Source organism: Rattus norvegicus, chromosome 4, assembly GCF_021556685.1.
Source record: "Rattus norvegicus strain SHRSP/BbbUtx chromosome 4, alternate assembly SHRSP_T2T, whole genome shotgun sequence".
NCBI classification, from domain to species: Eukaryota; Metazoa; Chordata; class Mammalia; order Rodentia; family Muridae; genus Rattus; species Rattus norvegicus.
The window spans coordinates 158,012,045-158,032,813 of record NC_141537.1 but is presented as its reverse complement, the minus strand read 5'-3'; the positions used below and the strand labels follow the sequence as shown (position 1 = coordinate 158,032,813).

At 47.4% G+C, this 20,769-nt stretch overlaps 1 protein-coding gene across 6 annotated transcripts in view; it reads left to right on the top strand.

Moving 5' to 3' along the window:
* The window catches only part of Slc2a3 (solute carrier family 2 member 3), a 66,758-nt gene extending 47,981 nt beyond the window's left edge, over window positions 1–18,777 (top strand). For 5 of the 6 annotated variants that reach the window (XM_087656138.1, XM_087656140.1, NM_001412552.1 and 2 more), the window contains 9 exon segments: window positions 7,460–7,552; window positions 7,923–8,083; window positions 10,244–10,484; window positions 10,784–10,946; window positions 11,766–11,953; window positions 13,641–13,745; window positions 14,028–14,129; window positions 14,856–15,059; window positions 16,439–18,777. In XM_087656138.1, coding sequence (XP_087512264.1) covers window positions 7,460–7,552; window positions 7,923–8,083; window positions 10,244–10,484; window positions 10,784–10,946; window positions 11,766–11,953; window positions 13,641–13,745; window positions 14,028–14,129; window positions 14,856–15,059; window positions 16,439–16,648 — 1,467 coding nt within the window. In that variant the 3' untranslated portion in view covers window positions 16,649–18,777. 6 annotated transcript variants of the gene reach the window in all.
* Window positions 18,778–20,769: the final 1,992 nt, after the last annotated feature.

The following is a 20,769-nucleotide window of genomic DNA, read 5'->3' as shown; positions in this document are numbered from 1 at the left end:
CGTCCTGTTTTTGTCCTCTGTACCCAAGCTCTTGAGGACCCAGTGAGCCACCACGCTTGGCTGAAGCTTGGTTTTGTCCTGTTTTATTGTTGTTGTATGTATGAGCATGGATGTGCATATGGAGGCCAGAGGATGGCTTTCAGGAGTGATTTCTCTTCTCCACCCTGTCGAGGCAGGGGCTCCTTGACTTTCGCTGCTCTACACGCTTAGGGGTGCCTTGTCTCTTGAGCCTCCGGGCAATTCTCCTCTTGTCCCCTTCCCATCTCACTTAGGAGTGCTAGGATTGCAGATGTGAACCATAGCATTTGGCTTTTTCTTTTGAGACTTAGTTTTATTTGTGTTTGTCTGTGTCTGAGTGTCTGTGCACACGTGGGTGTCTGCCGAAACCAGAAGATAACAGATGCTCCGGGGAGCTGAGTTAGAGGCAGCCGTGAACCGCGTCCTGTGTGTGCTGGAACGGAACTACAGCCCTCTGGAGGAGCAGCAGCCACTCTTGCCGCAAAGCCATCTCCAGCATTTGGCATTGTGGGGTTCTGGGAATGGGAATCATGTCGTGAAACTTGTACACTAAGGACTTTTGTCCACAGAGTCATTCTGCGGGTCTGGACTTGGATTTAAGCTTGAAAACGTGACACAGAGACGAGAACACTGTTTAACGGGATCCGTCCATTTTCTGTTGCTATACTAAAATACTTGATCGTTGATTCACGTAGAGCCAGGACTGAAAGCATACGGCTGTCTGACTGCAAAGAGCCTGGAAAGAGATTTAGGGGCTCTTGACATGGCTCAGAGAATAAAGGCACTTGCTTCCAAGCCTGACAACAGAGTTCAGCTCCTGGGGTCACGTTGTAGAAAGAGAATCATCAGGCTCCCAAAAGTTGTCCTCTGACCCATGAATGATGTGTGTGCTGAGCACCCCCTACATACACACTTAAACACGCACATACACACACACTAATAAAGTGCTGGCCCAGACCTTACTGCTTAAAGGCTTTACTTCCTTTTAGCACGGCTACCCTGGACCTGGCGTCTAGCACAGGAACCTTTGGAGAATCACGTATCCATCCATGGCATACGGTAGCTAAATTTGCAGAATTCCAGGGCAGTCTTGGTTGATTTTGGTGTTCTGTATAGGTTTCGCTGCACAGGGTGACTTTAACCTGTTAACTGTGAATGTGATGAGTGGGACCAGAGTCTTCCAGGAGCACCACTAGCGTTTCGTTGCTAGCTAGCACTGCCGACATGTAGAATTAAAGAAAAGCCGGTATATTTTGATATGGGTAACGACACTACCTCCTCAGCCAGCCTCACCTGTGGGGATGCCCCAGAAGCACGGCTGCACCACACGTTGCCAAGCCAATTGTGTGCATACAGTCTTGGGTGGCTGCTATATAAACTTGCTTGTTCGTTCTCTTTGCAGTCCATCCATACATGCTAGTACTGTGTAAAGTAACTAAGGACAGATAAAAGGCCCCAAGTCCCCTGCTTGGAAAGTGAATTAGGGAGAGCTGATGGAGAAATAGGCTTCCTAAAGGAGGTAACATCTCCAAAACGTGGGGTAGCACACCTCTGCACTCCCAGCTTCTCAGGGAGTCGATCCGTTTGAAAGGATGTACTAGCCTCTGATGGTCGCCGGATGTTTGCGACCGAGTGACTTCTTAAGTTCATTCAGTCATTACGTTCATTGTTAAAAACTCAAAGTCAGTTTGGTGGGAGAACCTAAAGCAGTGTATAGAAGAGAAGTGGCTGGGCACGCACACATGTAATCCTACAACTAAGGAGGAATCCTGTGGAATCCAGGCCAGCCAAGGCTACATATACATAGTGAGACTCTGACTTGGGGGTGGGGGTGGAGTGTCTCCAGTAATGGAAAACATTCTTGTAACACAATTGTTACTACTAGCATTACCATCACATTGAATTATTTACCTTTGGGGTGACACACTCGTGTGGGTGGTGTGTTTGTGTGTGATCGAACTCGGGTCATTGGGTTCAAAATTACAGTTTCATTTTATTTATTTATTTATTTATTTATTTATTTTTACAGTTTCATTTTAAAAGAGCAGTTCAGGCTGGGAATACGGCTCAGTAGTAGAGTACATGCCTACCATGTATTCAAAAGGACCTGTGTTCAGTACCCAGCATGGGGGGGGGGGGGATTGGAAAAAAAAAAAAAGGTTATCTCGTCTTGGTACCTGAAAATTGAGCCTTCCATCTGAGGTGCACGTAAGTATGAGATGCATGCACAATGGATTCTGAAAGCCTGGTACAAAAATAACAGAATAGGTTCTTAATGATTTTTATGTTGGTTAATATTGAGAATTTTGAGACCTGAGACTGGTGTGGCTCAGCCCTGAGTTGAACCCCCAGCACTGCAAACAGAAAAAAAGACAGCAAAGTGAAACAGAGAATTTGGGACACATCAGATGGGCTAAATATTATATAATAAAATGAGCGTGCGTGCTTTAGTTTTCTGTTAACGCGGCTGGAATGTTTTAAACTGCGACCCACGTGTCTGAGTCAAAGGTGCTTTGAACCAGGGCTTAAGGAGGCACCAGTGAAGATCTCTGAGTAGATAGCTGGGCTTTGAATTTTAACTTAGGGTCAACACTACTTTGGAATTTGCTCCTGGAGACTTTGGGACAGGCAAGATCAGCCACAGTGATGAGAAGCCCGGAGCTGGAATCCTGTTTTTAGGACCAGCCGCGGTAAGGAATGGCTTAAAGGCAGTGTAAACAGGAGAAACTGCATTTCTCAGATTTTTCCTTTCTTCACCCCAGGGCTGCTGCTGCCTTTTTTTTTTTTTTTTTTTTTTTTTTTTTTTTTTTTTTTTTTTTTTTACAGTGTTTTCAGATTCAAAGTGAGTTATGGGACACCTCACCGGTTAGGGAAAGATTAAAATCAGACACACGGTCCCGTGCAAGTTACTGTTTGTGAGGACCAGTACGAATGTAAAACACAGAGTCTGAGCGGGCGTAACACAACCACAGTCTTCTGTGTGTGCTTCCCCAGGCCTGAGCGCTCTTTTGTAGGATCCTTTGTCCTCGGCTAAGTTGTCACACTAGCAAACCTCAACAGAGGTTAGCTAGCAGGAGGCCAGACTGAGGCTCCCATTGTGCAGGTGTGTGCATTGGGGACCAGTGTCGCGGGCTATTGTTCCCACTGTTCCCTCTCTCCTAAGCACACCTGCTTTGCTCTTAGCTCCCGACTGGGCACATTTATTAAAGTCCCCTTCACGCTTCCGCCCTTTGACACTCAGCTTGCAAGCAATCTAAGGACGGGCAGTAGAGAGGTGTTGTTACTGCATCTCAGCCCCGAGGCCACTGTTGAGTGTTTTGTCCCTCACTGGGACTTGGACTTTTCAGTCAATTGGCATCCACTCCCATAATGCACCATGCTCCCCAGGGAACCAGTCACATCGGCTCCCACAGTGCACCGAGGCCTCCCGGCACCTGTAACAGCAACTCAGCGACAGCTAATGTGTTGCTCTGTCTTGGACTCTGCTGCTAAGACCACAGTAGCATGAGGCTTCGTGGCTTGAGCATCAGATGAGCTACTGCTTCAGAGAGCATTGGTTTGTTTAGCACATTTTAGATTCTCGGGATTCAGCTAAATTCCAGCTGTAATCTTTCAAACTCATACATTGCTGCAAGCAGAGCCTTCTTCGTTACCTCCTGGTAGATTGCCTCTTCCAGAACTAATCTTTGGCTTTGGAGCATCTGTCTTTCCCAGATCGCTGGCCCACTTCCACCCTCCGAGTGCCTTTTAAAAAGAAAAAAAAAACGCTATTTTTTTATGCATCGTGGGTGTTTGGCCTACACGTTTGTCTGTGCACCAAGTGTGTGCAGTACCCGGAAAGGTAGAAGGCATCGGATCTTGGTCTACAGAACAAGTTCCAGTACAGCCAGGGCCACACATAGAAACGCTGTCTCAAAATCAAAACAAAATCAAAACAAAAACAAAATGTGGACACCTTTGTGGACTTGGTTGGGATGGAACTCAGGTCGCCAGACTTGGTAGCAAGTGCCCTTACCTGCTGAGTCACCTTGACAACCTTCATTATTTCTAACGTGGCTACAAAAAAAATGGAGTGTTACACCAAGTGGCTTGGACACCATTTCCACTGGCTGGCACTAGCCTTGGGACATTGTTATTCCTTTGGTTGCTAAATTCAGTTGCTGTGGTAATTAAACGGGGCTTCCCACTCAGTGCTTCTAGGAAAGAAAAAAACCGAGCGGGGTGCAGCCACAGGTTTCTCGGTTCACTCCACCTCAGTTTTCTCAGCAAGCATCCGTATTGGGAAAGACCCTCATTTAAGGAGAGAGGGACCAGGCTTGCTTCAGTTCAGCCCATCTTTGGCCAAGATGCCTTTCCTTCCTCGTGCCTACACCAACCCACCCTTCGGGGGAGGGGTGGCCTCTCCTCCCCCCACCAGGAGTCAGACAGAGCAGAGAGCCTGGGTCTCACGGGTTTGTCACATGCTCAGCTGCTGCTCCACTCTGGAACTCACCTGAAATCGCGCCTGCCTCCTGCAGGCCGTCACTGGCCTCTCCAAGCTCTCATTTCACCTACCTAATTTTTGAGGTTTCTTGTACAATGTGGTAGTCAGATATTCGTCTCAAGTTTGTCTTTCGAGAAACACACAACCTACAGCTAATAGTATTTTAGCAAACATTCCTTACGTTACAATCAGTTGCCCTAGATTGTCGTGGGCGTTTCACCTAGAGCCTAAGCAAATGCTATCTATACCACTCCCTGCGCTACGCCTCCACACCACCTCTTTTCTTTTTCTCTTGAGAGGTGTGCACTCAGCAAATATCTGGAAGTTGAATTTGGTATTTATTGTGTTTCTAGATGCTGTTAACCTCAAAACAGAGGTGAGAGTGGCAGAATTGACGACGGGTGGGGTGGCACATGCTGTGGTGAGGAATTGGCACTGTGTGCCTCACTTGATTATTCTTCTGGGAGCGTTGGTCAGGCTCCAATCATCCAATTCTGCCTTCACACCCGGATAAGTTTTCTTGAGCTGCCTTGCCTTTCCCTCCTTCAAAACGGGCACACCCAGCCTATAAGGAAAACGCATTCTAAATCTTCTGCTTTCTGCTCCTGGGATGGCTTTAAAGCAGCACTCACTCAAATCTGCCTTACATAGATTATCCCCTCCGAACGCCTTCAAATTTGCCCGCCCTCCAAACTTTTTTTAGTAATTTTTTCTGTGAAACAAAAAGGTTGTCGGCTCTTGAAAAAGGGAAGGAATTTGGAAGCGCTTTGAGGGGGGAAAAAAAAAAAACCACGGGGAGGATGTGGTAAAAAGCAGGAGGGGTGATGGCGGTTGATTGCCTGCAAAGACGAGGGCCCTGGGGGGTGGAGCGGTGAAGATCAGATAACAGAGGTCACTGAATTCCAGAGGTTATAGGTTAAAGATTGGAGTGGGCTGCTGGCTCCACCCCTTGCAGAGATTATAAATAGGTAGGCTGGGCTCCGGCTTGTGATGATGGTCCTCAATCCTTCTGAGAGCCGCTGCTGAGGACCTGAAGGAAACTTGCTGCGGAGGAAAGACATTGGCTGGATACCTCTAGATCTACCTTAAGACTTGAGAGCTAGGTTGGGACCATGGGGACAGCGAAGGTAAGAGCTGGCTGTTTCTTTTTGCTGGTTTGGGGTCCTCACCGAGACAGGTCTTGGTGCGGACGGCCACGCTCCGGTTTCTCCTAAGTCACCGCGCCATCCAAACGGAGGCCTTTTCAGATCAGCTCCAGCAGTCGGTACTAGTGTTACAGTTCCAGGCATCCCAATACCTGATGAGGATCCTTCCCGACACCTTGCTGTCATGTGAAAGTCACTTAAGCTGTTTGCCTCTCGGGTGTGTTTGAGGTAGCTGAGATGAGAGCGAAGAGGGCAGGGACTTGGCCGCGGGGATGAGCAGTGGGTCTCGGAGCCAGCTGGAAGGCTTGGGAAAGCATTAGACCTTGAGAAGACCTGGGGTTGGCTTGGGTTTGCAGTTCGGCATCCAGCCATCGGTCCTTGGGATCTCCGGTACTGTGGAGAGGGAAGTCCAATTGTCCTTACTGTGGTTGTGAGTGCAGGATGTGTCTGTTAGTGTGGGCGGAGGACGCAGTATTTCTAAGGGAAAGGGCATTTCCATGAAGATTAACTTGCAAATAAAGTAAATTAAGAGACCGTGAAAAAAAATCAGGAGAAAAGAGGGAATCTTTGGAAAAGAGGCTTTTACTACAAGGAAGGGCTTTTAACAGAACGCCTGGAAGGGACAGCACTTACCACCGGGAGGGTGGGAAGCTTCTGGGAAGGTCAGCTCCCTGGTAGACGCTCCCAGCCTGCCACCCGAGTGACCTTAAGAGGTTGTGGCAAGTCAAAGAGCTCGGCCTCAGACTCCAGTTTTGAGTTGCCTTGCCCACTTGAGTGATTTCCCAGCAAGGTGAGAGAGCTGTCTTCCTGATTCTGCTCCGCTAAAAATGGCTCCTAATATTGTGTTCAAAATAAGCAGGCACTCTACTTTGCCCAGCCGGGTGGAGAATAGTACCATATTTAGAGAACAGGAAGACTCTCAAGAGGGCCCAGGATGTTGCTGGAAGGTTGGGTAGTCTAGAGATACGAAAAAAATAAAATCTGGGCACAGCAGCTCACACTTATGATCTAACACTTGAGGAGCTGAATTTGAGCTTAGTTTAGGATACAGAGTGTGGAACCTTGTCTCAGAGGAGGGGAAAATGACTGAAAGTAGAAGTGGGTGGTGGGAGAGGAGAGAAAGCAGGAATTCATGGTGTTTGCCCGGGGACTGGGGGTTAGGGGGTGGGGGGTTGAGCATCCCAGTCACCATGCTGTTGCGGCTGCTCTGGCCTCCACAGTCTGTGAGACGTGCTGAACCACATGGAGTCTGGCCCTGCCCTCTATGCTTTGGGGGGTTGAGTCTGTTATGTTTTGAGACAAGGTCTCATGGTAGCCCAGGCAGGCCATGAACTCCTCCTATCCTCTATCCTCCTGCTTCAGCCTGGTATCGTGGGCATGAGCCACCACACCCTGCATTTACTGTTCCCTAGTGCAGTCAGGTACCTGTTCCTATCTGGTGAGGCTTTTGGACGCCTTTTCTTTAGAGAAATTGAGTTCAGGCAGACTTTGAACTCAAGTTCCTATGGTGTTGGTCTCGTGAGTGCCGAGATTACAGTTGTGCACTACCCTGGCCCGGCTGGTGATTTTTTTTTTTTTAAACAGGGTCTCATAGTGTAACCTGGCTGGCCTGGTACTAGCTATGTAGACCAGGCCAAAAGAATTGACTTAAATTCCTCATGAGGTCTTTCTCTCCAAATGTGCCTGAAATCCTGGCATTCTAAGCAAAGGCCGGAGGAGCGCCTTAAGATGGACGCCAACCAGGCATCACTGGAAAGAGGAAGAAAGTCACTAGTCTAAGTTTCTGAGCTATTTCCCCTTGTCTTCTCTCTAGGTGACCCCATCTCTGGTGTTCGCTGTTACTGTTGCCACAATCGGTTCTTTCCAGTTTGGCTACAACACCGGAGTCATCAATGCGCCTGAGACAGTGAGTGTCGGGAGGGGACCTGGATGAAAAGGAATACCAAACTTATTTTTAAGTAGGATTGCAACTTTAAGATGCCTGGTTAAGATGGGGGAGGGCTAGTATACTGCAGAAGAAGCTCTGCCCTCTCACCAAGTTGTGATCCATTTCCTATATTATTCCTCAGGGATTACTAAGAATGTGGGAAGTCGGGACTGGGTGGGGTGCCCCTTCGAACATCTGTGCTGCCACCTACTGGATATTTAGGGTGATGCCCTTTTCCAAGCACGTGCCTCTCCTCCCTCCTGTTCCTGTCCTCTGAAGAACCCATCCTCGAATTTTTAGCCTCATCCAGATTTAATGGTCTGTCCTCACTGTGCATTTTCTCATGCAGATCATTAAGGACTTTCTTAACTACACGTTGGAAGAGCGGTTGGAAGACCTACCAAGCGAGGGGCTGCTGACCACGCTCTGGTCGTTATGTGTGGCCATCTTCTCCGTTGGGGGCATGATTGGCTCTTTTTCTGTCGGACTCTTTGTCAACCGCTTTGGCAGGTACTGGTCACACACTGGGCAAGGAATGTACTGGTTACGTGGGACACAGCATGGAACTCGTGCAAATATATTGATTTATACTCAGAGAAAGCTAGCCCGCCTAGCCTAGAGACCTGCTGTGTGAGCCCTTGTTTCCAAAGTTCCCATTTTAGTTCCTAGGCTACATTAATCTTGCTAGAGTGGGGTCAGCTATGGAGTTTCTTAAACTTCTTTTAAGGTCAGGTTGCTTCTTTCCCCTCTCTGAGGCAGAGCCACTGGCTAACTGTGTAGACCAGGCTGGTCTCTATCAGAGGTCCAACCGCCTGCCTCTGCTTCCTGGGTGCCATGGCACCCAGCCAGAAGTTATGTTCATTTCTGAATATTTTTGGAGGTATCTTGGAAGTTTTTTCATTGTTTTATAAAACAAATACTTTTTGTAGTCCTTGCCTTGTGGAAAAAACGTGAACAATGGCTAAATAACTCGATTTCCCTCCCCAAAGAGAAATTGATTGAAATAATAAAATGTCTTAAGGATCATATATTTTCAGAAATGACTGGTGATGGAATCAGGTTAAGAACGCTGACTTTTTCCAGAGGTCTTGAGTTCAAATCCCAGGAACCAAATGGTGGCTCACAACCATCTGTAATGGGATCTGATGCCCTCTTCTGGTGTGTCTGAAGACAGCTACAGTGTACTCACATACATAAAATAAATAAATCTTAAAGAAAAAAAAAAAAGATAACTGCTTAACTCATGGAGACAGGTTCTTTCCTTCCACTCAGGCTGGCCCCAGCCCATGATCCCTATGCCTGAGCCCTAGTCTCCGGGGTTCGAGGACTGTGTGCTTGGGCCACCATGCCAGCTGTGTGTCTTATTTGATTTGAGACCATCTGGTCTCTCTTGACTCAGAGTCCCTGACTTTTTTTTCCTATAGACAAAGAACCACATCAAGGAAGAAAGTGGAGGAGGAGGGGTTTGGAGTTTTTTTTGTTTGTTTTCATGTTTTGTTTTGGGGGGTTTTGTTTTTTGTATTTTTGAGACAAGTCTTCTCTGTGTAGCCATGGCTGTCCTTGAACTCGGAAATAAATCTGCCTCTGCCTCCCGAGTGCTGGGACCACAACCTGTCATAACTTTTTTTTTTTTTACCCAAGATTTTTAAATTATTTTTTTCCCTCTTATGGTATTTGTGCACCTTGACTGCACACTTAGGATTCCCTAGGGGGACTTTTAGGAAGCCCAGTGATACATCATACTAAAAGCCAATTAAGTGGGCCTCTAGGGATGAGAACCATGTATCGTTTTTCCCAGCTCCCCTTATAACTTATTGGTCTATTGGAGCAAAGGGCAAAGGTGCACAAGCCTGGTGGTGCTCAGGGGGCCAAGCAGGTGGATCTGGGTGTGGGGCTGACCGGGGCTGCACGATGGGACCTTTTTAACTGCCAGAATTCCGAGGTGCCTCGGCCTGCCTCAGCCTGCCTCAGCCGCTGACGATTCTTGGGGCTAGTCTTTCTGTCTCTAAGCTGTGTCAGTGACTTTGGTGCCACCTTAGCTTGTAAAGCATTAGTCACAGCAGTTTTCAGTAACTAACTACTAGTACTAATTAGCCCTTAACTACTGATACAGCTGATGTTGCCCTAAATCTCCTACCATCTTGGCAGTATGAGTTCTATAATGAAATGTGAGAAAATGGGGCTCGAACGGTAGCTCAGTGCGGAGAAGCATGTGTTATGACGCCAGATGAGGGGAGACCTTGGAATCCACGGAAAAGTGGAGAGAGAACTAGCTCCAGCCGGCCTCAAAGTTGTCCTCTGAGCACCACTTATGCTTCGTAGCACACTGGCACCTGGACACACAACGCAGTGCTTTTTTTTTTTTTTTTTTTTTTAAATAAAAAGAAGCCCTGAGGTATAGTACAGTGTTGAGGTGGTCCCCTCAAATCCACAGCAGCAAAAGGGAGAGAGATTTAAAGCTACAGAGGTTGGGTTGGGGATTTGATTTAGCTCAGTGGTAGAGCGCTTGCCTAGCAAGTGCAAGGCCCTGGGTTCGGTCCCCAGCTCCAAAAAAAAAAAAAAAAGTTTCAAAAAAAAAAAAAAAAGCTACAGAGGCCTCAGAAGAGCGGAAGGATGAGGAAAGACAAGGACTTTCTTGTGTTTCTAACCACTTTGTCTTTAACCTTGCAGACGCAACTCCATGCTTCTAGTCAACCTGATTGCCATCCTTGGGGGTTGCCTTATGGGCTTCGCCAAGATAGCGGAGTCGGTTGAAATGCTGATCCTGGGCCGCCTGATTATTGGCATCTTCTGTGGTCTGTGCACGGGCTTTGTGCCGATGTACATTGGAGAGGTGTCTCCCACTGCCCTACGGGGTGCATTTGGCACGCTAAACCAGCTGGGCATCGTTGTTGGGATCCTTGTGGCTCAGGTACCCTACAGTTTTACATATTTAATGGACGTCAGCTCTGTGCTCCATGAATGAGCTGACACACATGAAACCGTCTACTAGATCTAGCATGTGTTCAGTTGTGTGTTTATACGTATGTTTCAGACATTAGTAGTTCATATGGTACCTAATGATGTAGGCAGGACTCAGAAAGGAATAGAAACAATTTGTTTTCTCTTTCCTATTTATAGTAAAAGGATAAGTGATTTTTTTTTTTAAACACTGCATTTATGGCATAGAAATGTAATTGGAGTTAAGCATTCTCTTTGTCTGGATTCAAGGTCTTTGGTTTGGACTTTATTCTGGGCTCTGAGGAGCTGTGGCCTGGACTACTGGGCTTAACCATCATTCCAGCTATCCTACAGAGCGCAGCCCTTCCGTTTTGCCCCGAGAGTCCAAGGTTCTTGCTCATTAACAGAAAGGAGGAAGACCAAGCGACGGAGAGTGAGTGCTGCTTGTGTGTCCCCTCGAGCTTGGTTTTGTGGGTGGTTAAGGGTGGAGTACATTGGGTGTGTTTCTTGTCACCTCTCCTTCCTGGATCTCTGTGTGCATGAAGAGTTTTCCGATTATGAACTTTTGCTGACCTGGCCAGATCTGTGACTGAGACAGCAGGGATTTGAAGACTTGAAAGAATGGGGTGGACTATAGTCTAATGCTGTGGACAACCTTACTTCAGTCTCAGTGTACTTTTGTATACAACTGTGGCAAAGAAAGCAGTGATCCAATTGAGTTCAGACAAACATGTAAATAAACACCAGGAAGCACATACAAATATTAACAGCGCAGCCCTTTCTCAGGGCAGACCAGTTTAAACACTATTGCCTGGCATGGGCTATAGATTATATCTGGGAAAGCATGAAAGCAAGGCAGAGGCCAAGCCCAGACTCTGGGCACACTGACCAGATTGGGTCCTGTAGCTATGATCTGACATCCAACAAGAGTAGGCACGTCTTGTAAATTCATTGTAAATGTCACAGGAGGCACAAAGTCACGTCCAAGAACAATCCAGGAACAAAATGCACCTGAGTACAAGACACTCTGCCTTTTTTCCTGGCGCCTCTTCTCACAGCTCCCCAAGGCATTGTTGACCATGGTCATTCATTTGACCATGTTCTGACACTGATGTCTGAGTCAGAACCTGAGAATGAAGTAGGAAGACAAGCAAAGATGGATGCTCTAGGTGCCGGCTGACTGACAGGAAACAATTTGATGGCAGGGGTGGGGAACACACAGTACCTTATTCTTTTTGCCTCTTTCCCCCAGTCCTCCAGCGGTTGTGGGGCACCCCGGATGTGATCCAGGAGATCCAGGAGATGAAAGACGAGAGTATCAGGATGTCACAGGAGAAGCAGGTCACTGTGCTGGAGCTCTTCAAGTCTCCTAGCTACTTCCAGCCCCTTCTCATCTCCGTTGTCCTCCAGTTGTCTCAGCAGTTCTCTGGGATCAATGCTGTGAGTATCTGCCCTGGGCCCGGCCTGGAGACGCCCAGCAGTATTCTCCTGAAATCACTTGCTGTTGTAGGCAGGTTGGCATGTGTCTGTAGACTGGAGTTACTCCAGAAGCTGGAACAGGAGGGTCATTAGTTAGTGCCCACACCCAGGAATGCGAGGTCAGTGGCAGGAGCTACAATAGAGTAATAGCAACAGCAATAGTCAGAACCCCATGACAATAGGAAAGCCGGAAGTAGCAGTCCATGTTTTGTAATTTCAGAGCTTGAGACAGGATCACCCAGGCCAGCTGGAGCTAAAAAAAAAAAAAAACAAAGACAAAAAAACAATGTAGATGAGTTGGCAGGGTGCTTTCCTAGCAAGCACGAGCCCTTTGGTTTGATCCTTGGCACTATGTAAATCTGGTGTGGTAGGGCCCCATGGCTACAGTCCCAGCACTCAGAAGGTAGGGGCAGGAAGATGAGGAGTTCGAGATCACTCTCAAATATAGAGTTGAGGACCAGCCTTGGCTGTGTGAGACTCTCTCCAAGGAAAGAGGTGTGGGGGGCAGGACCCAAATCTGAGCATTAGTTTGAAAAGCTTCCTACAGGACTCCTCCTCACCTTTACTCTCCCAAGGAATTTTGACAGACCCCACTCATTTCCTTATTTGAAAATGATAGCATAGTCACATGTTACTAAAGTAAAACGAATAATGCTGAGCACAGCCGGGGACCTGCAGGGCTGGGATGGGTGTGAAAGCTAGGATGCACACAGCCTCGGGAATGTGCACTCTCCTGGTACAGCACCAGACACAGCTCCAGGCTGCCCCACGCTGATCCTGCAAAACAGGACCCAAAAGACCGCAAACTGCCCCTGTCCCACCTCACTGAATTCATTATTGGACTAACTCCCACTTTATTCAACCAGCAGAGTTTGGCCTGGGTATATATACTCTACCCCAAACTTGCAGGGAAGTATTTTTCCTGAGTCTCTTAGGAAAGTGGTTTGGATTTAACTTCTTAAAAAGTAAAGCCAGGGCTGGAGAGATGGCTCAACGGTTAAGAGCACCCGACTGCTCTTCCAGAGGTTATGAGTTCAATTCCCAGCAACCACATGGTGGCTCACAACCATCTGTAAAGAGATCTGATGCCCTCTTCTGGTGTATCTGAAGACAGCTACAGTGTGTACTTATATATAATAAATAAATAAATCTTTAAAAAATGCATAAGTTATCATCATGAACAATTTGACATCAAAATAAATAAAAGTGAGGGCTCGTTTAAAAAAAAAAAAAAAGTAAAGCCAGCTGGGCATGGTGACTGACACCTTTAATCCCAACAGGGGGAAGGTCTACAAAGTGAGTTCTTTGACAGGACTCCATAGAGAGCCCTTGTCTCAAAAGCAACAACCAATAGGAGACAAGAGAAAGAAAGACTAAGACTTTAATGTCTGATTAGCAAAGTAGACATAAGAAAGTGATGGGGCTGGGTGGGCGTGGTGACGGGTCTCGTAATTCCTGCACTAGAGAGGCAGAGGCTACAAAGTAACATTTGTTACCCCTGCTCCTACCCCAGCCCCCAAAGAAAAAAGTCCACTAAAGAGTGGAACAATGGGAGGGAAGGAGAGGGTGCAGAGGTCATGCGCTGGCCAAGGACTCCAGCGTTCCTGGGGTGCGGTCCATCGGTGATGCCGCTTCTGTTTCCTTCTAGGTGTTCTATTACTCGACGGGAATCTTCCAGGATGCGGGTGTCCAGGAGCCCATCTATGCCACGATTGGAGCGGGTGTGGTCAACACTATCTTCACTGTAGTCTCTGTAAGTTAGTTGGACAGTTTGCATGGGGCACGGGGACTAGAAACAAGAATTCCTTCAAGTTCAAACACAGACTGCCTATCTTTGAACTTCTCACGTCTAGTTAAAGCCATTGTATTGTTTTCCCCTGGGAAAAATGCTATTGGATGGCGGGTGTACGTGATCTTCACTCACCCAGCAGACATGGAAAGGGGAAGTGTGGGGAGACTAGGTGTGCCTGAAGACGAGTAAGGTAGCCTCCTGCTCACTTCGTGTTTGTGGAGTCAGACATGTCTTGCCTTCTAGCTGTTCCTGGTGGAGCGGGCAGGAAGGAGAACCCTGCACATGATAGGCCTGGGAGGCATGGCTGTTTGCTCCGTTTTCATGACGATTTCTCTGTTACTGAAGGTGAGTGCTCTAGGAGTGGAGGAAGGGATGGGGCTGGTGAGGCCAGTTTACTCTCTGTGGCAGGGTCTGGGGTATTGACCTTCGTGGTCATCAATAAAGTCAAATTTATTGAAGGTGTGCCTTGAGAGATGGTAAATGGGTATTGTGGCGGTGCATGTAATCCCACTCGTAAGACGCATTGTTGATTTCAGTTCTAAGGCAAAGGCGTACGCAGCCTAGGATGACCTTGAGTGTCTCCTCTCCCAGCTGCTTTGTACCATGTGGGTCTGGGTCACCTGAGCAGTGTCCTCCGGCTTGGTGACGAGCACCTTTATCTGCTGAGCCATCTTGCAAGCCATATCTCATTTAATTCCTAACAGTCATCTTGAAGGCCAGACTTTGGCTGTATAGTACACACCTTGTAATCTCAATCTTAGCAAAGGCAGGCGGTGCTCTACATGTTTGAAGCCAGCCAGGGCTACTTGGCAAGTTTGAGGACAGCCAGGGCCACACAGAGAAACCCTGTCTCGAAAAACCAACAAACCAGAAATCCCTTTGAGAGAGTTCCATTTCACAGATGTTGAAATGGTCTTGGTGCGGAGTGAGAAGGCAGGTCTTACAGCTTGGATTCCGAAGCGCTGGGCTTTTGACTCCCAAGTTGAGTGACTGTTTTAGACCACAGCTCTGAAAATGGACCCCTATGTCATGCTGCATTTAAACGGGCTTTGCTTTTGCTTCCTTTTGCAGGATGAATATGAAGCCATGAGCTTTGTCTGTATTGTGGCTATCTTGGTCTACGTGGCCTTCTTTGAGATTGGCCCTGGCCCCATTCCCTGGTTTATTGTGGCTGAACTCTTCAGCCAGGGCCCCCGACCAGCTGCCATGGCTGTGGCTGGCTGTTCTAACTGGACCTCCAACTTTTTGGTGGGAATGTTCTTCCCCTCGGCTGCGGTAAGTAAACTTAAAATTAAACATGGTCTCTCACAAACCAGCAGACTTAGTCCAACACAAGTAAGATTCACCTTGGTAGGGGGCACCTTGGTAGGGGTCACGCTCCAGGGGAAGTGATTGTGTGGAGCACCTTAAATAAATACTTGCTGCTTCGTTCTCAAGAAAACAGGAGAGAGGAAGGATGAGCCGGGCAGGGCTCATGGCTGCCATCCCAGAGCTTGGGAGGCTGTGGCAAGAGGAGTGATTATGAGGTTTGAGGCCAGCCTGGGCTACAGTTGAGACCCTGTATCAAAAAAGAAAAAAAGAGGGAAACCTGGAAACTGGGCCTGAGACAGTGTAGGAACAGAAGGGCAGTACCAGGTACCCAAACTTCTCAGACCAATGTTGAAATCATCATTTCAGTCAGCACTGAGAACCAAGTGCTCCTGGGTGCTCCTAAGTGCTAGGTAGGCAGTCTTCAGGATTTCCTGTTAGAAAATGACCTGGGGCTGATTTCTTTTCTTTTTTTTTTTTTTGGTTCTTTTTTTCGGAGCTGGGGACCGAACCCAGGGCCTTGCGCTTCCTAGGTAAGCGCTCTACCACTGAGCTAAATCCCCAGCCCCCTGGGGCTGATTTCTTATAGAACCATTTCCTATTCCCATGAGTCTTTTCTACACAGCTGTATTTTAAACATTGTGGATCATTTGTCTTATTATCAAAGATCCCCAGAAGGACCAGAAGTGGTGACAACACATTTTTTTTTCTTATGTGTTTTGCCTGTGTGTGTCTGTGCACCACTTTAGTGCCTGGGTTGCCTTGTGGATGCAGGGAATAACAGAGCCTGGGTCCTCTGGAAGAGCGCTCGGCTATCATAACCACTGAGACATACATCTCTCCAGTCCTAGCACTCAGGAAGCAGAGGCAGATCTCTTGAGTTCAAGGGCAGTATAGTCCCATAGTGAGTTCCAGGACACCCAGCGCTAAAAACATGAGGCCCTACCTCAAAAACCAGAAGCACAGCCGAAGAGAGATCCACAGGAAGTGTTTGGGAGCAGTTGGTTCTGGTGACTAGAAAGAAGAATGACATATTCATTGTAGAGATGCATAGTGGCATCGTAAGTGAACCAGCCAATGGTGCTGTTCATTGTGGAAGACTTGTAGCTTAAGGCCAGTCAGATAGAAATGTGAGTCTCCGGGTTGGGGATTTAGCTCAGCGGTAGAGCGCTTGTTTAGCGAGTGCAAGGCCCTGGGTTCAGTCCCCAGCTCCGGAAAAAAAAGAAAAAAGAAAAAAAGAGAAAAAAAAATGTGAGTCTCCCTCACACTGATGAACACACAATGTGGATATGTTTGTATGAAACAGTCAACCACCAGTGAGCAGCCTTCTTTGTCCCTTCTCCTAGGCCTACTTGGGAGCCTACGTTTTTATCATCTTCGCTGCCTTCCTCGTTTTCTTCCTAATCTTCACCTTCTTCAAAGTCCCAGAGACCAAAGGCAGGACTTTCGAGGATATTACCCGGGCCTTCGAGGGGCAGGCGCAGTCTGGGAAAGGCTCTGCTGGTGTGGAGTTGAACAGCATGCAGCCTGTCAAGGAGACCCCTGGCAATGCCTGAGCCGGACCTCCTCCCTCACCTCCCTCCACTGTGGAAAGCAACCTCCCCTGAAGTGGGGAGACCTCATCAGGATGAACCAGGACTGCTTCTGAGCGCTGCTATTCACACCCCACACACTCCATGAAAACTCAGCTGCACCCAATGCTGGGGTTGGTCAAATCGCCAATGGCTTTTAAGTGTTTGATCTGGGGGATACTTCTCTTGTAATCGGGAGAGACCAAGTAAGCCTACCTTCATATTGGGAGGGGAGGGGCCACAGCTCCCCTTAGGTTCTAAAACCTGCTCATTAAGACAACTAGGGAGTAGGAGGGGGGGCAGCACTCCCCCCACCACCACCTTAGCTTGCCAGGAAACAGATCTTCATAACCAGTGTGGAGGGCCCTGGGGATTGAACAAGGGAGCCCTCCTCACTTGATACAGCTCTGCACAGCAAAATAACTTGAGTTTTATTTATTTTATCTTCAGGTTGAATTGCATAAATATTTATTTTTTTAAGTGTAATTTTACCAAATAATGAAAGAGTGACGAAATTGAGGTTGGAGGGAGGTGTTTTAAAGGAGGTTCTGGAGGAAAGAAAGTTTGGTGCTGGAGAGAGAGAGAGAGAGAGGGTACAACAGGGAGGGAGGATGGATGTTTACTGGTGGCCTGTGAGCCACCACCATTGTTAATGGAGGGAGGCTCTCCCTTGTTATTTCTCAGAAGACTGAATGTCTGTACCAAAAGGCTCATGGCTTTCTCTGGGCCTTTCCTTTTAAGGTTATAGTTTTTTATGTAGTGTTACTAAAATCTAGGCTTGTTACTAAAGTGGGCTTTGTAGTTATTGGTATCGGTGGATTTTTATGTTACTTGGAGTCCAGAACAGGGAGAGCTCACCACAAACCTCTCCTTTCCCTGGACCAAACACCCTCTCTGTCCTGTGAACTCACCTTTTCTTCTCTGTGGGTCACTCCCATTACCACACTGGTGAGCGAGCCAAATGGATGAGAGACACAAAGACCGTAGTTCTTGAGAGACATTATTTTTTTCAACTTTGTTTTTTAAGAGATTTTATGTGTTGATTTGTTTTGGTTTGGTTTAAAGGGATTCATAGCTAACTTGGATTTTTGTTACCTCAGCTCTGGGAGAGGATTTTTGCTGAATGACTATTAATTACCTGAGCATTGTTGCTCTGAGGTCATGGCATGCTAGCCTATGTCTGTTACAGTCTCAGGCTGCCCTTGTTTCCTCGTTCCTGTGCTATTGTGCTACACGCTCAAGGGGCCTTGACTCTGCTTACACACATTAGGGGCAGTGTGAGTAAATGTGCAGTGTCCACACTTGAGGACATGAATGTCTGCACTGTCACTTTGCTCTGGGTGTGAAGTCCCTGGTCCCCTTGCTCCTGTAGCTTTCTTTTGATCGACTACTGGAACTCAACCCTGTGTACAAGAGCAGCACTGCCTCTGGTGGGTGGTGTTTGCAGCCAGGATTAGATGCCAGTCCTCGGGTTCCCTGGCCTTGTTGGAAAGGTGTGCTTCCTTGAGGTCTGAGAATGGAAGGCTCTGCCTCACTCTAGCTAGGAGGCGCAATGGGAAAGTATGAGTTCAGGGCGTCAGGGCAGTGGCTCCTGAAGAGCCAGCTGTGGACAGAGGGAGTGAGGCTTTATTTAAAGTGACAGGAAGAAACATGGCGTTTTGGTATATTGGGAGCAATGCCAAGATTCCCTCCTGCCCTACATAGGTCACAGACACCTTCCCAACCATCCCCTCCTCCACTTCCATAAATGAAGACAGCCCTGATGACCCTCACCCCTTTTGCATAGGTCACTGGATCCCACTGTCCTTCCTCGGTGCTTACACACTTTACAGACCCTTTAGGCGAGCCCTTGCATAGAGCGTTATCTCAGTGCTCCATTCCAGTCCTGACTCCCTGTGGCCATTGAGACTTTGGATTTAAGAACTCACATTGCTAGGGAGAGGGGCTTTGCTGGGAAAGGTGACTCCTCTGTAACCTAGCCTCTTGTGCTCCTCCATGACAGAAATGCTGGGTGGAGTTTTACATTTGCCAATGGCCAGCTTGTGAATATCTTCATATACACTTTCTATTCATGTTACTGTAGTTTCTGTTTTGAAATAAAACTTCTGAATGTATGTGTCGTGTCATGAGCTTAATTTCCCCTATCTTGATCTTTCTCATTGGGCTTTAAATAAACAAAAAACCACTTTTAAATCATGGCTGTGGGGCTTGGAATATACTCAGTTGGTAGAATATCCTTTGGGCTCAGAGTCCTGAGTTCAAACCCCAAACCCACAGCACTGCACAGACCAGATTGATTGTAGAGCAAGCACTCATGGGGTGGATGGAGCCAGGGACATAAGTAAAGGTTGGCCCTCTGATAGACAGCAAGTTTGAGACCCAACTACAAACCACCAGTCGATTAGCAGTGCTTCCTACATGGGCTAGCAGGAGAGGGCTTTCCACGTTGCTCTTGGCTCTCCCTGTTTTTCTCCATATCTTTCTCAGGCTTTTCCACAGACCCACCATCTCCTAGAGGTGCACAGGCAGCTAATTCCCTCTCAGCCTGCAGTGCAGAGTTGCTGCCCTTGGGTTGGTTTACCCTCTGTTCCCAGCCCTTGTTCTGATGCACCTATTCCCACCCCACACCTTCATCCGTGAATGCCGCTGACTGTGGGCTACGAATATTGACTGGGTCTCCTTGGCTTGGAGCCCCTCAGTGTAAAGATTAAAGGGTGCATCATCGTGTCCAGTGGGCTTCATTGACTTTGGAGGGGACATACCAGTCTAAGTTCACTAAGACCAAGCTGGCCACCCAGAACCTGGCAGTCCTGCCTCTGCCTTTTCAGCGCTGGAATTAGAGGAGTGTGCTCCTACACTTGGCTTTCAAATAAAGACTTCTCATTCCAGAACTTTCCTTAGATCGTGGTTCTGTGAAGGAGAGGAGGAGGATCCTTCCCTGCCTATCAGAAAAGCTTAGTTGCAGCTGGGAGCTGGTGGCAGGTAATTTTAATCCCAGCACTCGGGGCAGAGGTAAGCAGATCTCTGAGTCTGAGTCCAGTCTGGTCTGCAAAGTGTTTCCAGAACAACCAGGACTACTCAGAGAAACCCTGTCTCAAGAATAAAAGAATAAATTAAAGAAATTAATAAATAATTGGAATTTCACGTCCCCATCCTCATTGGAACCCACCACATATATGAGAACAGCGATGTATTAGTGTTCTTTAGAGTAACAGAACCAATAGAATGCATCTCTCTATAAAAAAAGGGATTTGTTAGAATGACCTAAAGGTTGCAGGCCAGCTAATCCAAAATGATTGGCTGTGAACAGAAAGTCCAAAACTCCAGTAGTTGCTTGTAGACTTAAAAAGGCTGGATGTCTCTGCTAATCTTCTGTATATGCTGACTGAAGATTTAGGCTGTGATGCGGTAAAGGAATCGATGTATGTACTGGCATGGTGAGGACAAACAGGCAATATGCAAAAGCTTCCTTCTTCCCTGTCCTTATATAGGCTTCCAGCAGAAGGTGTGCCCAGATTGGATTTGTAACTTCCTGCCTCAGCACTCAGGAGGCAGAGAGCAGGCAGGTGGATCTTCTCGAGTTCAAGGCTACCTTGGTCTACAGAGTGAGTTCCATAACAACCAGAGCTATACAGAGAAACCCTATCTTGAAAAACAAAACAAAATAATAAAAAATTATCACAGGACTGATGAAATGTCTCAGACAGTTATGACTACCGGCTGCCCTTTCGGAGACCCAAGAAGCTCACATCTGCCTGTAACTCCAGTTCCAGGGGATCTGACACCCTCATAGAGACATACATGCAGGCAAAACACCAACACATAAGATAGGAATAAATCATTAAAAATGTTTTAGGGGGTTGGCGATTTAGCTCAGTGGTAGAGCGCTTGCCTAGCAAGCGCAAGGCCCTGGGTTCGGTCCCCAGCTCCTGAAAAAAAAAAAAAAGAAAAGAAAGAAAAAAATGTTTTAAAAGCTGGACATGGTGATACAGGCCTTTAATCCAAGCACTTGTATTGAAGAGGGAAGGGAGATGTCTGAGGTTGAGGGCATCCTAGTCTTCAGAGCGAGTTCCAGGACTGCCAAGGCTAACTAGGGTAAGCCTGTC